The sequence below is a fragment of the Mytilus trossulus genome, chromosome 6, assembly GCF_036588685.1.
Source record: "Mytilus trossulus isolate FHL-02 chromosome 6, PNRI_Mtr1.1.1.hap1, whole genome shotgun sequence".
NCBI classification, from domain to species: Eukaryota; Metazoa; Mollusca; class Bivalvia; order Mytilida; family Mytilidae; genus Mytilus; species Mytilus trossulus.
In genome coordinates, this window is record NC_086378.1 from 38142053 (window position 1) to 38160997 (window position 18945).

Consider the following 18945-nt stretch of genomic DNA (forward strand, 5'->3'; position numbering starts at 1 on the left):
GTCCATATCTCAGATATTATAAGCAATAGGACTAGTATATTCGGTGTATGGAAGGACTGTAAGGTGTACATGTCCAACTGGCAGGTGTCATCTGACCTTGACCTCATTTTCATGGTTCAGTGGTTATAGTTTAGTTTTTGTGTTTTGGTCTGTTTTTCCTATAATTTATGCAATAGGTCTACAATATTTGTTGTATGGAATGATTGTAAGGTGTACATGTCTAGCAGGCAGATGTCATTTGACCTTGACCTCATTTTCATGGTTCAGTGGTTATAGTTAAGTTTTTGTGTTTTGGTCTGTTTTTCTTATACTTTATGCAATAGGTCTACTATATTTATTGTATGGAATGATTGTAAGGTGTATATGTCTAGCAGGCAGATGTCATTTGACCTTGACCTCATTTTCATGGTTCAGTGGTTATAGTTAAGTTTTTGTGTTTTGGTCTGTTTTTCTTATACTTTATGCAATAGGTCTACTATATTTATTGTATGGAATGATTGTAAGGTGTGTATGTCTAGTGGGCAGATGTCATTTGACCTTGACCTCATTTTCATGGTTCAGTGGTTATAGTTAAGTTTTTGAGTTTTGGCGTTTTTATGTAATATTATATGCCAAAGGTCAACTATATTTGGTGTATGGAAATATTTTATGATCTATATGTCAGTCCCGCACGTTTTATTTGACCATGACCTTAATTTTATGGTTCATTGCACAGTGTTAAGTTTTTGTGTTTTGGTCTATTTTTTTAAACTATAAGTAATATATTAAATGTATGGAAGCATTGTTAGCTGTACATGTCTGCCTGGCATGGTTCATCTGACCTTGACCTCATTTTCATGGTTCATTAGTCTTTGTTAAGCTGTCTTGGTTAATGTTAAGTTCATGTGACAGCTTTATACTTAGGACTATCAACATAATATCAATGATTAGTAAAGAAGGCGAGACATTTCAGTGTGTGCACTCTTGTTTTACCATTTTAGAAAAATTGATGATGATCAAGGAAAAACTGTTGAACTTGCTCAGACTGCTGTTAAATGTATGAGAGGTATACTGTTCTGTTGGTTCAGACAAGCTGATAAGGTAACACAATATCATAATCTACATTTTTGTAAAGACTCTTATTTAAAAAAGAAATGAATGTTGTTAGTATCAGTGCAGCAAAGAAATGAAGAAAAGGTACATTATAAAAAGAAATTTATATATATTTAATGCCTTGAAGACTACCTTTTGACCTCTGGGTTTTGCTGTCTTATTTCTTTTTATTCATATGATCATTTGAATGGATCTTGAAAAAAGGGTTAATTACCTTTAGGAGCAATTATAAGGAAAATATGCACAACCTAGAAAAGGCCATGACAGCTGAGTGGGAGATTTTGCAAGAATGAAATTTTCAAGTGTTATATATGACCTGTTTATTTACTCAGGAGGTTCCTTCTCAAAACAGGGGGGGGGGGGGGGGGGGGCACTAACTGGCAGGTATGAATGCTTATAGTTTTTTTTGGTTTATTTTAAAAAATAATTTACATCTCCGTTTATTTGTAGGTAGAGAAATTTAAATTAAATCAAAGTCCAGATTTTGCATTACATTCATCATTTGACATGGTGACAGGAGATCCAGTGTATGGAGATCAGGATTATCCTCATTTACAGGTAAGAAATAAAATAGATATTTATATGATGGCTGATCACTTTATCTTGAACTATATATATAATGAATGAATATTTGAAATATCATCTATTTCCATCAAGTAAAAATGGCTATGCAGGTGTTTAAAAGTATAGAATCGTTAACAAAAAAACTAAGAGCTAAAAAAACACCTGATTCCAGAGTCCTGATAAAGGTCCCTGTCCCCCCCCCCCCTCCCCCAAATCATCAAAAAGTTCATGGAAAATTACATAATTTGTGCATGTTGTGAACTTATCTGTTCTACATACAAAAAAAGGTTTAACAACAACATCAATAATGGACAAAGGTAGATAACTCAAATTAAATTAAATGCATTTCTTTGCAATACAATACATATGTACAATGTTTGAGTACTTTAGATAGCAGCCCAATATGTTTTTGTGCTCTTATTAGCCACTGAATAAAAATGGTCATATATAGTTAACATTCTTTAGATATAGTTTGGATATAGTTTCTAAAACTGTTCGTAAAAAACGTTCTTACGGTTGTAGAACAATTCGCAATCAAAGAAAATTTCGGGCCAATCATACCAATATTTCGGACCTAATTTCTATTTCAAAAAACAACGACAATTATCTGTTAACTAAACTCTGTTCGTTACCGGTTTATAAGTTAAATAAAATTTTGGAGGATTGCAACACAATTTCATATAGCAGTCCTAAGTATGAAATTGTTCAAATTATTATTGCATATTGTTATTCTAAATATTTCCCAAAATTGATCACCCTGAAGACCATAAAAAACATTTTATTAAAATTAAGTATGTCAATAAAGGCTTTGATTTTGTAAATATTGCCGGTATATTTAACGACCATTCTGTTAAAGAACAAGTTCCTGGATATTTTGACAATACTGAGCTACCTCTTATTTGTTATATTTACAAGAAATCTACCTGGAAATTTGTGTTTAATTATAGTCAATTGTGTAAATATTGTGTATATCAGTGAAAATACACCTACTTCATGTAATTGCAGTAATTCCGAATACATTTATGGACCAATTTCCCATGTTATAACAGGAGATCTTAACATCGTTCAAGACCGAGAGTTAAAATCATTCCTCAGTAAAGGACCTAATAATTGTCCCCCGTCAATACATACTGTATGAAATGGATAAAACGGGAAAAAGCTGACAAAAATCTTTGGACTCTTTTTTTAATTCAGTAATGAAGATAGTTAATATACGTATTCAACATTTTAAAGAACATTTTACTATTAACAATAACCACAATAAACCTATGTCTCGTATCAAACATAAACTAAAAGAACTAGCCAAGGAATTTGTTTTTGTCCCGGCCAATAAAGCTGCTCATAATATTATTATTGTTTGACGTAAATTTTACATAGAGGTTCTGAAAAAGGAACTCACCAATTCACCAACATTCCAACTAACTCTATTTTCAGAAAACGAAATCTGTAACAAACATAAACTTTTAGCCACCGCTTTACAAGCAGAGCCAAATACAATGAAAGTCCCAACTATGTATTGGCTTCCGAAGCTACACAAAATCCCTTACAAATATAGATTTATTTCGTCTTCAAGCTATTGTTCAACTACTAAATTGTCTATTCTTCTTACCAGCACACTTGGTACAATTAAAAACCTGATAATAAATTGTTCAAATAAGGCCTTCGAAAATAGTGGATCAAATTACTTTCGGAGTGTCAAGAACTCGTTTGAAGTACATTTTGTACTTGATAAATTGCATGCTTATATTGTTGATTTTGAATCTGTTCAAAGTTTTGATTTTTCTACCCTGTATACCACATTGCCTCACATTCTCATAAGAAAAAATTCACACACCTAATTAAATGGGCATTCAAAAAATCAGAATGTGAATATATATGTTCAAACTCTTTTAGGTCATTTTTTAGTAGCAATAAAACAAAAAACTATGTTAATTGGACATGCTTTGATACTATATATGCCCTTGAAATTTTACTAGATAACATTTTTGTTCGCTTTGGGGATTCCGTATATCGTCAGATTATCGGAATTCCAATGGGGACTAACTGTGCACCACTTATTGCGGACCTGTTTTTGTATTGTTATGAGTTACAATTTATGACAAAAATAAGCAAAGACCCATCGAAACAACATCTGATAAACAAATTTAATAATACTTTTAGATATTTGGATGATATTTTGGCTCTCAATAATGACGACTTCAGTATGTATATTAATGAAATTTATTCTGTTGAACTTACTTTAAATAAAGCTAATACAAACAATGACCACTGCCCTTTCCTCGATCTTGATATCTATATCACTAATGGAAAGCTGAATACTAAAATTTATGATAAAAGGGATGATTTTTCATTTCCTATCGTTAATTATCTGTTTTTAGATGGTGACGTTCCCTTGTCATCATCTTACCGTGTTTATATATCTCAAAATGTACGATTCGCTCGTGTATGTAACAATACTTTAGATTTTAACAAGAGAAATTTATGTGTTACTGAAAAATTATTACACCAGGGTTTTCGATATCACAAACTAGTCAAAACATTTACTAAATTTTATCATCGGTATAAAGACATCATTCGTAAATATAGCTTCACATGCAGACTTCTTATAAGTTTAGGTATTTCACATCCAATTTTTTTTGGAAATATTTTTATAAAGCACAGTCAGTATTCACCTCAGAAACTTACAAAACCTTTGAATAGACTTATTAAGAAGGGATATGATTACGATACTGTTGTCAAGTCATTAAAGATTGCATATTTTGGCGTTAATATTGAGTCACTGATAAGGTCTTTGCATCGGAACTAAACACATTTATTCTAAAAACAGTTGTTGGCATGACACAGGTTATGTTCTTCTCATATATGTTATGATGGTATGATACTAAAGTCCTAACGGGAAGGATTATGCCTGATGGTCATATGATGAAATCATAATCTTTCAGTCAGTTTAATTGAAGTCTGGAGCTGGCATGTCAGTTAACTGCTAGTAGTCTGTTGTTATTTATGTATTATTGTCATTTTGTTTATTTTCTTTGGTTACATCTTCTGACATCAGACTCAGACTTCTCTTGAACTGAATTTTAATGTGCGTATTGTTATGCGTTTACTTTTCCACATTGGTTAGTCTTGTATTATTTTAATTTTAGTTTCTTGTGTACAATTTGGAAATTAGTATGGCGTTCATTATCACTGAACTAGTATATATTTGTGTAGGGGCCAGCTGAAGGACGCTTCCCTTGCGGGAATTTCTCGCTACATTGAAGACCTGTTGGTGACCTTCTGCTGTTGTTTTTTTATTTGGTCGGGTTGTTGTCTTTTTGACACATTCTCCATTTCCATTCTCAATTTTATTTAACAGATATTTTTGGAGTAATGAATTCTTATGTAATGGTACTACTGAATTATAAGAAAATTACCTTACCAGTTTGAATGCTATTTCATCTGTGTATTTTTTTTTCAGATTGATGTGGTTGGACTGTATTTGCTGTTTTTAGTGCAAATGATCGCATCTGGTTTAAAGGTAATCTTGAAAATAATGTTAGATGTAATTATCACATGACTTCATAATTCTTTTTCTCATTGGCCAAAAACATAGGGAATCTTCTTTTGTAAACACATTGCATTCATTAAAGGAAAAGTTGTGAGAGGTTTATAAAAGTATTTGTCCCTAAATAGTAATTTTCTTAGACACCATCTTCTTTTTCAGGTCAATAATTGTAAACTACAATTTTCATGGATTGAAGAAAACATGCGTTTTCAACGAAAAACCATGCGTTTTCAACGAAAAACCATGAAACATTGTATCCAACAAATGATAATGAATTCATAGAAAAGAAAAACACCAAGATGTTGATCTAATTACAAATAATTTAATTTTGAATGTAACGCGTCTTCTGATTGGCTGACGTTAATTTGTCATCAGCCCATAGACATAATTTAGTTATGTGACCATGACATCATGAACGTTTTTTCATGGTTTTCTACGGTTTAAAATGGAATTTTGAATTAAATTATAAGAAATGACTGTAATATTCTTCTGTCTCTTCAAAATAACATAAAAAATGTGGTGCACACTGTCAAATAACCAGCTACACTCGTTATTCAGTGTACACCAAATTTTTATTGTTATTTCTTCATAGACAAAAAAAATATTACAGTCGTTTCTTAAATGTTTTCATATAAACAGTTAATCTTTTAAGCAGGTTTGACTGTACATTTACATATACACATGTATTATAACAGATTGTGTACACAACAGATGAAGTCAATTTTATACAGAACTTAGTATTTTATGTTGAGAGAGCCTACAGAACACCAGATTATGGAATGTGGGAGAGAGGTAGTAAATATTACAATGGATCGACTGAAGTTCATGCCAGGTTTGTTGTATTATTAGATGATGGACAAATAAAACTTATTTGTGCTAGGCTATTTCCTAATTTATTTTCCAAAAGGAAACAAATGATATGTTTTAATTATAAATGATTTTTGGAAAATGCTTTAAATTGTTTTGAATATTATTGCATTAGCCTTGAAATATTATGGTAAAAGGGAAAATACTGTTACTCTTGTATTTATACTTTAAAGAGAATTACTAGTAGTTCAATGATAGATCGTATGGAAAATATATTAGTGTTGTTGCGAGATATACTTTGTTATTGTTGTTACTGTTGTGCAATCCTTCCAACTTATATATCAGCCAAATGGGATTTATTTTTATAATCCAACCATGTGGCACATTTTTTTCATATCTGCTGAATAAGAGGAACCTAGATGGAGGAATGTTAATTGTGATGTATACTACAGTCACTCCCCTTGTAACACAAAATATTTTGATACCTGTTTAGTATTAATGGCAGTGAGATTGTTTGGTTGTTGTTGCTGTTTATTATTGAGCTTTCTTTAATCAAATATTTTGTATTTCATATTGTATTGACCATGTGTTTAAAGAGTTTCTTTTGCTATGGTTGTTTTCTTAAGGTCATATTCGTTCTTCAATATTAGGTTCTATGGTGGATTAAACATACTTGTTAATAGACAATTAGACATATGGTTGTTTATTTAAACTTTAACATTCAATCTTACACAGTTCAATTGGAATAGCCAAAGCAGCATTAGAAGCCATTAATGGGGTAAACTTGTTTGGAGACCAAGGAGCATCATGGTCTGTGATATATGTTGATATTGATGCTCACAACAGAAACAGAACTATTTTTGAAAGTATTTTACCTAGAGAATCAAATTCTAAGGTATGAAATATACATAAAACAGTCTGATATTAGAATTGTTATCTGATTTTTTTTTTAGATTTACATTTGCATGACCTGGAGTCTATGGACTTTGACAAGATAAAGATTATTGTCCAAACAAGAACTAAAAAATGCTTGACCCAATCTTTTTAAATTAAAATATGTTGTTTCCTGTGACTAAATGAAGGTCATGTTGGATTGTCACGATTTTTGCTTTTATCTTTGTGGAGTTGTTACATAAACTTTGAATAGAATTATTTATCTTTCAGAACATAGATGCCTCATTATTACCTACTATTTACTGGCCATCCTTTGCAATACATGAGAAACATATAACAGACAGAACAGAAGATAAGGTCTTGAGGAGATTGAAAGGCAAGTTTGGAATCAAACGATTTCTGAGAGATGGATATAGAACTGTGCTAGAGGATAAAAATAGAACGTTTTATAGACCAGCTGAAATAAAAGTAAGTGTCTAATTTGATGCTGAAATCATAATTCATATTTATGTTATTTTAGATTTCCAAGAATAAAAGGTTTTTTAAGTAGTTGTTTTTTTAATTCTTTATACTGACATGTAAAACTTGCTTTTATATATTTGTATTTACATTTCAGACATTTGATGGTATTGAATGTGAGTGGCCCATGTTCTACATATATATTATAATCACAAGTAGGTATAAAATGTAACTATAAGTATGCAAGATTTTCACAATCTGAACCATGATAATGAACCTCTTCCAACAATGTCAATGAAAATAAACCTCACCAATACTAGATGTATTATAAACAGGTCACAACTTTGAAATAAAACTGGTACCAATTGATTAAACTCCTTGATTTCGAAATAAAACTGCTACCAATTGATTAAACTCCTTGATTTCGAAATAAAACTGGTACTAATTGATTAAACTCCTTGATTTCGAAATAAAACTGGTACCAATTGATTAAACTCCTTGATTTCGAAATAAAACTGGTACCAATTGATTAAACTCCTTGGTTTCGAAATAAAACTGGTACCAATTGATTAAACTCCTTGATTTCCCAAAGATATTGGAATCTCATCCTCATACAACTGAGCTTGGGGTTCTATGATGAAAAAAATGTATACTTTATAGAACTTAATTAAAAGTAGACTTGCTAGGTTAATGATCTGTGATGAATGACAGAATCCATGATTTGTTTTATTTGGGATTTCTATACTGATTACCTTTTTTTTTAATTTCTGGTATGCGCCATGATTGTGACTTCATTAGTTTCAGATTTTGTTTTGTTTAAGTCCTTTATTTTCATGTTTATTCACCTAGCAAACAAGTGTTTGGCATACTAGTAATTAGTTTAACTGTCTTCACAACTAAACACTGAAATGACCTGATAAGCTCCTAATTGACTAGGTTACCTTATACTATTCACTCTTTTCTGTTTGTTATCAATTCTTGTTTTTACATGTCATGATTTGTCCTACTAAAAAGCTCCCGGGAGCGCCCGAGAGCGCCTGGGAAAAGAAAAAGGGCCTGGAGAAGGGAAATTAGCGCCCCGAGGAGAAAATTATAAATAAGAATAAAATTTTATAAGAGTATAAAGAAGAATCATGCGGAACGATAATGTCCTCGATCATAATGTATATTTTGTTATTCAAAAATAATCAGTGCCTGAGGTGTAATATTTTCGCAACTGCATGATGAACACTTTCTTATTCAGATACTGATACAGATTTATTATATCTTTTTATAAAGCTAAAACTGTTACAATGGCTATGCTTATCAGGGTTTTAATGCAAAGTTTTAAATTTACACCAAACTCCTGCTCTTTATCCCCGTGTTTTAATTACGGTACATGTATAGTACTGCTTTATTTGCTGATTTATTATGTGTAACTCTTTCAAGTTAATTTTGATTAAATTAATATTTATCTGTGACTTGAATTTAAGTGTTGTTTTTTTTTTACATTTTTCATGTTGATATCGTTTTTTAAAAACATGTCTCTTGACGTCTTACATTTTATAAATCTTCCGCATTAACTGTGATATATTGTTTGTCTCTCGAAACAGACTGAGTATTTATATATTATTGTTGAAAATGAAACATTCATTCTTGTTTTTGTGCTGTATTACCAATAAATGTCTATTATCTGAATTTGAAATAACTTGTCTAAAATTAAAAAAAAATCAATGTTCATAACTGATTTTATCAACACAAAGTTGTCTCATGCCAATAAAATATTTTTGAAATATTCCACGGGCGCTTTATCTTTTCCCCGGGCGCTATTTTTTCTTCTCCAGGGGCTTTTTCTTTTCCACGGACGCTTTTTCTTCACCCGGGCGCATTTTAGTAGGACCCATCAAGATTGCTCAAACCATTTCCAAAGCTTCAATACAAAGAGTTAGTACCTATAAAAGGAAGGTGTCTTTTATTTCTTATGATATTTGTTAAAAAATTGTCACCAAAAAAATAGTTTTTGCACCAAAACTTTAGCATTCAAGTTATGATATGCTATTCTTAATGAAAAAAAAAGTTGTGAAAAGTTAGGAGGTAGTAATTTTACTGTAAAAATGTTATTTTGTAAACAAATTCCCTCTAGTTATGAAACCTTTGAGCTGGTGAAAATATATATATATATATTAAACGTATGATAAGGGATTCACAATTGTTTCAATATGTCTAATGTATCAATTTGCGAAGTAAGAAAAATGAAATAGACGCAGTTATATATTTCCTAATGATAAAGATAATGTGTCATTGCTTTAAGAGCAGACAATATGTGAAATTTTCAGACATTTATTACCTAGGCAATAGTTTATTTCTAAGTTACACTTTTTCTACTGACATTTGTTTGTAGGTATTATTCAGGGTGACAAAAAGGTTGCAGAAAAATATCAAAAAGAACTTGAACCATTGCTCATCAAAAACAACGAAGGTAAATACAGGCTCTTTAGAATTAAATAAAAATAGTAACTTGCTTTAGTTCAATAAATTAAGAATACAAAGGGACTTGTAATATGTTATATGATCAAAAGGACATGTGTAATACTTCTTCAAAACACAGCAATCCAACTTAATGATAAAAACAAAATGACAATAGACAATATACAGTCTGTAGTGTATCAATGGGCAAGTGTTTATACTATATGTGAAGATTTAGTTTGAATAAATTCTATAAAAGTTAATACATTTAGCAAAGACTACCCATGATAGACCACAAATGCAGGCAACATTGGAACTCTGTTCTTTTATTTGATAAACATTTGGTTGGTTTAAGAAGGAAAATGTTCGGGCTTTTCTCAAAATTTGATTCTGTGATGCACAAAAAAGGCAAACATGTCTGTCGAATTTTCATTAGACAGTAAAATTTTGAATATTTAAAAGCTTTGCAAGCCTCCCATTTTAAATTTGAAAATTTAATCTCAATTGGAAAATATTGTATCACACTCAATGCAGTGATAGAATTTGTATCTACAATCTAAACTTAATGATTATTGTAGAAAGTTTTCAGTTGTGGAAAGCTTGCTTTAAATCTTTAATCTGTTGATACAAAAATCATGCTTTCTTCCATGCTAATGCTATAACTTACTTAATCCTCTTCATGCTTTGATGCACATAGGCTGACACTTGGCTAAAGCTACAACTTACTTACTTAATCCTCTTCGTGCTCTGATGCACATAGGCCAACACTAGGCTAATGCTATAAGCTGGTCTGTATATGGATTTTTTACAGCATCATCATGAACAGTATTGAAAAAAAACAAGATATTTTGCAATGCAAAGTATTTTTTAAAATTTATTCTAGATACCTTTAAAAAAAATAATGTTCATTACATGTTTTCTCTTGAAATAGGTGTACTGGTACCAATGTTGTACTATGTGCCAAAGGAAGAACTTGATCACAGACACAAACAGAATTTACACAAACTACCAAGTGCTGAGGGAAACACTGATGGTGTTTTCTTGTGGGGTCAATCTTTATATTTCATCTCTCAGCTATTAAGTAAGTAATTGTGTTCAGTCTTTCTATTTTATAAAATAATTCTTCCTTAACTGGCATAAGGTTAAAAACAACTGGAAAAAGTGGTATTACCCTCTGTTTGAACACTTTTTGGTACACATATTATTTACCGTAATCAGAATTATTTGGAACCTTATTTGAAAGATCACCTCTCTGGAGAGGTCACTTTTAATATTTTCCATGAGTGAATGCTTGTTGCAGTATTCTTTTGCTAAACCTTTCACTTTTTGTTTGATTGCCATAATTTTCACTTGAAAATGGGAGGCTGTGAGATTACAATATAGAATTTTCATCGGAAATTCTTTCTGTTTTAGTTCATGATTTATTGAAGCCTGGAGATCTTGATCCTATTTTACGACATTTACCAGCTTCTGAAAGACCAAAGTCAATGATAAATACTAGATACTCTACATTTCAAGTAAGTCAAATTAGATATTTGTTGTAGTTGACCTTTATACTGATATCTTATTATGAGCATTGGTAATTGCCACACAAAGCAAGTGCTTTTTGGAAAGTAGAATAAATTATTTGCTGCTGTTTACACAATATGTAATGAATGATTTATAACAGAAATACAGCTTTTGCTAAATATATGAAAATGTCCAGCAAAGGGATCAGTTTTATAAAATAAGAAGCAACAACAAATGGCCTTTGACAATGTCAGTTTTCAGTCATTTTTAAACACTTTTCACTTTCCAGGTTACTCCCCCTGATCTAGTAACACAGGTTGTGCTGATTGCAGAAAGTGCTAGACTACAGCAGTTACTAGCAACCTATGGTATACAGACACAGACTCCACACCAAGTAGAACCTATACAGATCTGGTCTCCTAAAGAATTATCTAAAGCTTATGAATATTTAGGGATCAACAAGAAATTAAAGTTGACAGGAAGGCCAAAAAGACCATTTGGTGTTCTTAGTACTTCCAAGGTAATAATTGTGTGTAACATTCATTTATATCCAAATTTATGCTTTTCCTACCATATTATAATTAGAGAGGCAGTATGTTTTCAGGTCTGTATTCATATATCATTCAAGTCCCTTTGTCTGTTTTGTTTGTGGGTAGGTTAAGTTTTTGTTCATTTGGATCTTTTTATGGTGAAATATACTTAATAAACTGATATAAATATATATTTTATTTCACATATGAATTGTGCTTGAAAAAAATAAACAAGAAACTAAAGAAAAATTGAGTTAACAGTTTTAAACTTTTTATTTATGATCTGTTGAAATTTATAGCATGATGTGTTTAAAAATTTAAATGCAAAGATTATAATCGAAAATCATTAAATTCTACAGATATTAGTTCGTTATTGGCGTTGTCAATTCATATGTCTTTTGTTCATTTGCATTTTGTGTGGGTTTTTTTTTGTGTGCATGTACTGATTTTGTGGCATGGATACCCCATATCCTTTGTTTTTGTATTACATTTTTTCAAAATGACTAGTAAATCTATTTGTGCAACCAGGCTTGTTGTTAAGCTATATCCTATGAAAGTTATTTTTTTTATACATTGTTGTTGTCTGTGTCACTTGTAAGATTTTTAACCAAGCGGTATTTTGGTAATTATTGCAATAGTTCAAAAATATTGAAATTTAGGAAAATATATAGTTGTTACAATCAAATTTTAAAGGACATTTTTTTTTTATTTAAAAAGTGATTTTGATACATATATTACAGATATACAGAGTATGTGGCCAGACAGTTCTATGTTATCCATTGTTGTTTGAAGTCAGTGATTTTTACCTAGCACAAGATATGTCAGTAGTGTTAGATGATTTAAAGGTATGTTATCCTGTTATATATATATTTTTTTAGTTGTGGCATGTTATCTATTTCTCTCATGAAGAGATATTTCTGGTATCACACTGCACATATTGTGATGATATGAAAAAATAAAATGCATATAGCGTTAATTTTAAACAAGCGAATGAAAGTATATTACAAATATTTGTTGGCTTTTCTATAGGTCATTGATGACTTTCAAAGGTCCAAAATGATGAATATTTCTTCCATGGAGATATGGGATGTTTTCAATGATATACAAAACGCTCATACTTTTCACCTGAATTTCTTTTACATTCTGAAACAAACAAATAGTTTTTGAGTGTCTGATGTTAAAGTTTAATTCCAGAATAGGACATATGATGTCATACCGGTATGTGCAAAGGACTTATCAATGAGTTGCAAAATTTCGTGTTTAACACCAAGAGTATTGAGTCTATGGACCATAGGAGAAATAGGTTGAATAACTTGTGAGAATTTGATATCACTTGATACAAACCTTTGTTATTTAATCTTAATAGTTATAATAACCTTGCCATAGACTTGCTTATTATTAAATTGAAATAACTTGATGTCAACAGTAGAAGAACAACGTGAATATGTAAAACTTGGATCTCCCCTTATTTAATAACTGCATCAAGTAAATTAGAATCTTGCGAAATTAAATTCAGAAAAGTTGACTAGAAAGGGCTAAACACAAATAAAGTATCCCCAAAAATGAATTTGTTTAAAGCATCTATGTCATTTGTTTAATAAAAAAAAATTATTTTGTTTCATTTCTTGTATTAATAATTGAAAAGTTATAGATTTTTTTCTAAGATACCTATCTGCCTATCATGATAATGAAATATGAATAACTAATTTACTTTGATTATAACAATTTCTATTTTAAATGATGGTAAGAGAAGATGTTGTACATATGTTATACATAATCATAATAGTTGTCATTACCTATATCTGCATATATTACATGTAATCAAAATTATTGTCGTCACCCATACCTGCATATATTATACATTATCTCTATTTTACAAAATTTTCCTTTGATCTTTCTGACTGATAATTTCCTTTCTCAGCACAGCCCTGTGATATGAAGAATTATCGCTTAAAATTAAGGGAGAACATGGCCGGTGTCAATGAAATTAACTACATCATCATAGGTAAAATAGCGATAAACAGATTATCATTGGTCATCTCAATTCCATTGCTTTTCTCACTTTCACCGTACCGACTCAAGGAAGAAAATCAATCTTGTTGAGATGAACAAAGATAATCTATAATTATCAAAGTTATTGTCATTACCCATATTGCATATATTAATCATAGTTATAGTAATGCCATTATACATATTATCTGAATGTGCTGTTACTAACATTGGTTTTTTTCCATACCCTTTGGATGATTCCTTAAGGAGTTATTGCTATAAATGATGATGTTTTAGTAAATTTTGTGTGTTTGCCTATTATATGTGTGTGACTGAGGCTTTTAGTGGCCTATAATTGTTCAATAGAAAAGTCTTATCAAGATATTTGAAGGATATCTTTTTTTGTCTCGCCTTGACGGAGTCAAAAAGGCGAGACATAGGTATGCTGTTTCTGGCGAAGGCGGCTTCAACAATGTATTAGTTTGTGATTAGGTCTAGTTTATGGTGAACCACAAGTGGTAGGTCAATCATATTTGGTATGCAGTTGTATAAGCATTGGCACATCTCATTTCCATGGAGATTATTTGGCCCTACCCCCTCAGTCATGGTCTATTGACTTTGAAACTTTTGCTTATTTTACATGTATTAGTTTGTGATTAGGTCAGTTTATGGGGAACCACAAGTGGTAGGTCAATGATATTTGGTATGCAGTTGTATAAGCATTGGCATATCTCATTTCCATGGAGATAATTTGGCTCCGCCCCCTTAGTCATGGTCTATTGACTTCGAAAATTTTGCTAAGTTATTGTGTATTAGTTTGTGATTAGGTCAGTTCAAGGTTCAAGGGGAACCATTAGTGGTAGGTCAATGTTAGTTGGTATTCAGTTGTATAAGCATTGGCACATCTCATTTCCATGGAGAATATTTGGCCTCGTTCCCTCAGTCATGGTCTATCGACTTTGAAACTTATCTTAGTTTACATGTATTAGTTTGTGATTAGATCAGTTTAAGATGAACTGCTAATGTTAAGTCAATGATATTTGTTATTCATATTTATTGGCATTTGCAAGTATCGTTTCCATGGAAATTATATAGCCCCACCCCCTCTTCATGGTTCATTGACTTTGAAACTTTTACATAGTTTACAAGTTAATGTTTGTGTTTAGGTTTGGGAACAACTTATAATAAGACAATGATATTTGAATGGAGTTGTATTAGCATTGGCACATCTCATTTACATGGAGATTGTTTAGCCATGTAACTCAGTCATTGTTCCTTGACTTTGAATATTTGAATAACTTGTGTAAGATGTTTAAGTATTGCTATTTTGATTTCAACATTTGCATAATCAAAATTACAAAAAGGCGAGACATATCTCTGTGATAATAGTTTATTTTATTCAGAATTGCAGTGAATTGTAAAGCTTCATTATAATTTTATTTTTCAGAATGATTTAGCATTTTTATCCAGTTGTTGGAAGTTAGCAGGAAGGCCCACATTTTGTATGTTAATTAGAGAAAATAACATAAGGTACGGGGATAGTTCCATACTTTGAACATTTTTTGCTCTGAGTAAAGTAAAAGAGAAGATAAAATCATTATAGACTATCAGAGACATGCCACCAAAATTCTTATAAGAACAAAAACACTTGATATACACACAGAATCCAAGGTTAATACTTGAGACCAGGGGTCGAATTTAAGCTTTTTTGTGTACTGGCCAGCCGGACCAGTGGACTGAAAACTCTACTGGTCCGGCTCCAAATCTACTGGTCCTGCAAAAATGACATTAATTTGACAAACACTAATATAAATGACAGAGGTTTAATTTTATTTTGATGCTTTTGTTTACATAAGTTAGACAGTAACAAAGGAATAGTCTTTATTCTGATTTTGATAAAGGCTTTGGTAATCTCAATGATTTTCCTTATCAAAATCAGGATCAAGAAGGAAAAAATATCAACATTGTCTTCCACGTCTACAATCAGAAATTTGACGATCCAGTTACGAAAATACATTTCCTATCTAGGTCTGTCACTGCAAAATTTTTCACATATTGTACTGTTCATTAAATTCCGATCTACTATATAATGCAACCATTCATGATCTTTTTCCCATGATTTTTGGTATTTGCGTTTCCTTTTGTCACTTTCGTATACCTTATTTCGATCTTCTTTTTGATTTTCAGTTATCTTATTTTTTTGTCCGGCGGTTTAACTCCTTCCAAAAATTTCCACATTTTATATTGTTGTGAAGGACGCTAAACCGAGATATTAATTTACTTGATCAATTGTAATACCCCCCAGTACCGTGTAGTTGACTTCACAGGCAAATTGTTTTGTAAACAAACGGAGATTGCGATGCAATCAGTGATTTTTATCGACAAATTTCTACTGGTCCACCGGACCACCAGCTGACAAAATCTACTGGTCCGATGCAAATTTTACTAGTCCTGGACTACAGGACTAGCGCTAATTTCGACCCCTGCTTGAGACTGACAAATAAGATGAGCTTCAAGACAAATCTTTCAATAAGTGTCCTTCTACAGTGAAACCTGTCTTAATAGAATTCTGACTAGACAGGTAACCTGTCTTAACCAGACTTTCTCTCAACTTCTTTTATACAGACTTCAATATATTTGAACTTTTATAATCAAAACATATGAAAAGAAGATGTGATATGATTGCCAATAGGACAACTCTCCTCAAGAGACCAAATGACATAGAAAAACAACTATAGGTCACAGTGCCGCCTTCAATAATGAGAAAAGCCAATACCCCATAGTCAGCTATAAAACAAAACACTTTAAAGTGAACAAATTCTTTTGTCATAAACATCTTTTTTTTTAGTAGTTTAATGTAAAGTAGGGCTGTATATTGATATTTGCACTTTTCCATTGTAGAGGTCCAAACTTCCCAGAATTTTTAGACTTATTATCCATGTTTAAAAGAGGTGATGTGGATGGCGTGAGGGTTAGAGTAGGGAAGCTCCAGGTAGGTAATGATGATACATGTATAGTGAAAACTGATCAACGGTATCATATATCTACTGTGGTGTAATATATACCCATTGAAGGCCATACTTAGACCTATAATTGTTTACTTTTTACACATTGTGACTTGGATGGAAATTTGTCTCATTGGCACTCATACCACATCTTCTTATTTCTACATAAGGACTTATTAAGGATTTTGACTGGATTGGTTGGCTCATTGACATACATAAATCATTCCACATATCCTTTCATTCTTATCAATCATACCAAACAACACATTTTTGAATATATAAATAAGGAGATGTGGCATGACTGCCAATGAGACAACTCCCCACCAAAGTTCAGATGAAGTAGATGTAAGCAATTATAGACAACTGTAAGGCCTTCAACAATTAGAAAAACCCTTACGGTATGGTCGACTTTAAAAGGTCCCTACATGAAAATTTGAAACATTTCAATTGAGAAAACTAATGGCCCAATTAATAACAAAACAGTTTACAAAAAAACATACGGCAAACATGAGCCAACGGTAACTACTGAACTACAGGCTCCTGACTTCACTGTGCCTGACTTGGGACAGGCACATAAAGAATTTAACAGGGTTAAACATATGTGTGAGTACTCAACCCAAAAAGTCTGTCATTCAAGTCTGTATTGTGACCTATAGATGCTAACATCCACTTAGTTTTGTCTCTGTCAGAAAGTTATCTAGTTGGTAATTCATACCACATCTGCTTATTTTGATATGTTCTTTAATGAGAGACAAATGTCTATGTCATATGCCTAGATCTTAAGAATAATTGCTCAAGTCTAGTAGACTTGTTATGAATGAACTCAACATGTAACGTTAACAAGATTATTCCTCAATACTAAATTCATTGTTGAAATTGTCGAAAAAGTCTTATACTAAAGGTAAAGAATTGGAAATATAGTTTAAACCTATAAAAATAATGGCAAAATGGTAATTATTTGGGTCTTTCTTTTCAGTCAATGATAACTTCAGCATGTACAGAACATCTAGATTTCTTAGATACTGTAGGGGATGAAGTCTTTCAAAGGTTTGAGGAAAAAGCAGTCACTCAAAGCTTCAAAAGCTTGACAGAAATTCCAAAACTTCCAGAAATTTTAGATGATGGAGAAGTAGTCCGTGAAGAGGTAATATAAATATTTATGATAAAAATAAATAATATTCAACTTTGCAGTTGATTAATGTTTTACCTGGCTCTATGGCTGATGTGAGTAAAAGCTATCATTAAGCATCAGTCATAACAGACTTATCTCAAAAATCTTCTTTAATCTATGAAACCATAGAAATATAGATTCCACAACTGCAAAAAGTGTATTACAATATTTCTCCGCTCGAGACAGTTCAATTTTAATATTTAAAGCGCGAGGCTTGCCAAGCTTTTTAAATAATTAAAATTTAACTGTTGATAGTTGGTGGAATCTGTTTCTCTTATGATTTGTATCCTTCCTTTTCAAAGATTTGAGGAAAGTTGTGTACTTTTGATGTGACGTAATCAGGCATGGTCGCCTTTTTTCATGACGTCACAATAAGAAAATTCAGAATAAAACAAGAAAATTCAACGTCACAATTAAATTTCAACCAATCATTTGCCGAGAACGATTTTTCACTAGTGAAGAGAAATATTTTTCTCACACCGGTCAGGAAATGTGAAAATAGCACAAAAATTAGAGAATCAATTTAAACAAACTTTGGCTGTTAGGATATCCTTATGATTTGAATTAAGGTGGCATTGCTTTCACCTTTCTTCAGTTGTGTTGCTTTATAAAATGGAAAAAATACTGAATTAGTGGTTTCCACATTCTGACTTTACTTTGCCTTAACAAAATGTTAAAAACTTATGCACAATGCTTTTTACCATAAAATAGAGGTCAATTGTAGATTTGGGTGGCGTCGCTTTCACCTTTCTAGAATTATGTCCCTTTTTAAATAAAAAAATTGCTGAATTTGCTGTACATTTACAAGCAGAGGTATCTGCGTGTCATGAACACATTCTTCCTGTATTTCAAAAAGATAAAAATGGGAAAGGAAATGGGGAATGTGTCAAAGGGACAACAACCCGACCATAGAGCAGACAACAGCCGAAGGCC

General features: G+C 31.5%; 1 protein-coding gene across 1 annotated transcript in view; it reads left to right on the forward strand.

Annotated features, from left to right (window-relative positions):
- The window catches only part of LOC134721293 (phosphorylase b kinase regulatory subunit beta-like), a 31128-nt gene that overhangs the window by 3040 nt on the left and 9143 nt on the right, over positions 1-18945 (forward strand). Inside the window, exons 3-17 of the mRNA XM_063584176.1 lie at positions 981-1080; positions 1543-1650; positions 5117-5176; positions 5899-6035; positions 6746-6905; positions 7175-7372; positions 7521-7578; positions 9744-9821; positions 10740-10889; positions 11222-11325; positions 11607-11837; positions 12588-12692; positions 15284-15366; positions 16738-16828; positions 17818-17985. Of these exons, the coding sequence (XP_063440246.1) occupies positions 981-1080; positions 1543-1650; positions 5117-5176; positions 5899-6035; positions 6746-6905; positions 7175-7372; positions 7521-7578; positions 9744-9821; positions 10740-10889; positions 11222-11325; positions 11607-11837; positions 12588-12692; positions 15284-15366; positions 16738-16828; positions 17818-17985 (1831 nt within the window). The remainder of the gene's footprint in view (positions 1-980; positions 1081-1542; positions 1651-5116; positions 5177-5898; positions 6036-6745; positions 6906-7174; positions 7373-7520; positions 7579-9743; positions 9822-10739; positions 10890-11221; positions 11326-11606; positions 11838-12587; positions 12693-15283; positions 15367-16737; positions 16829-17817; positions 17986-18945) is intronic.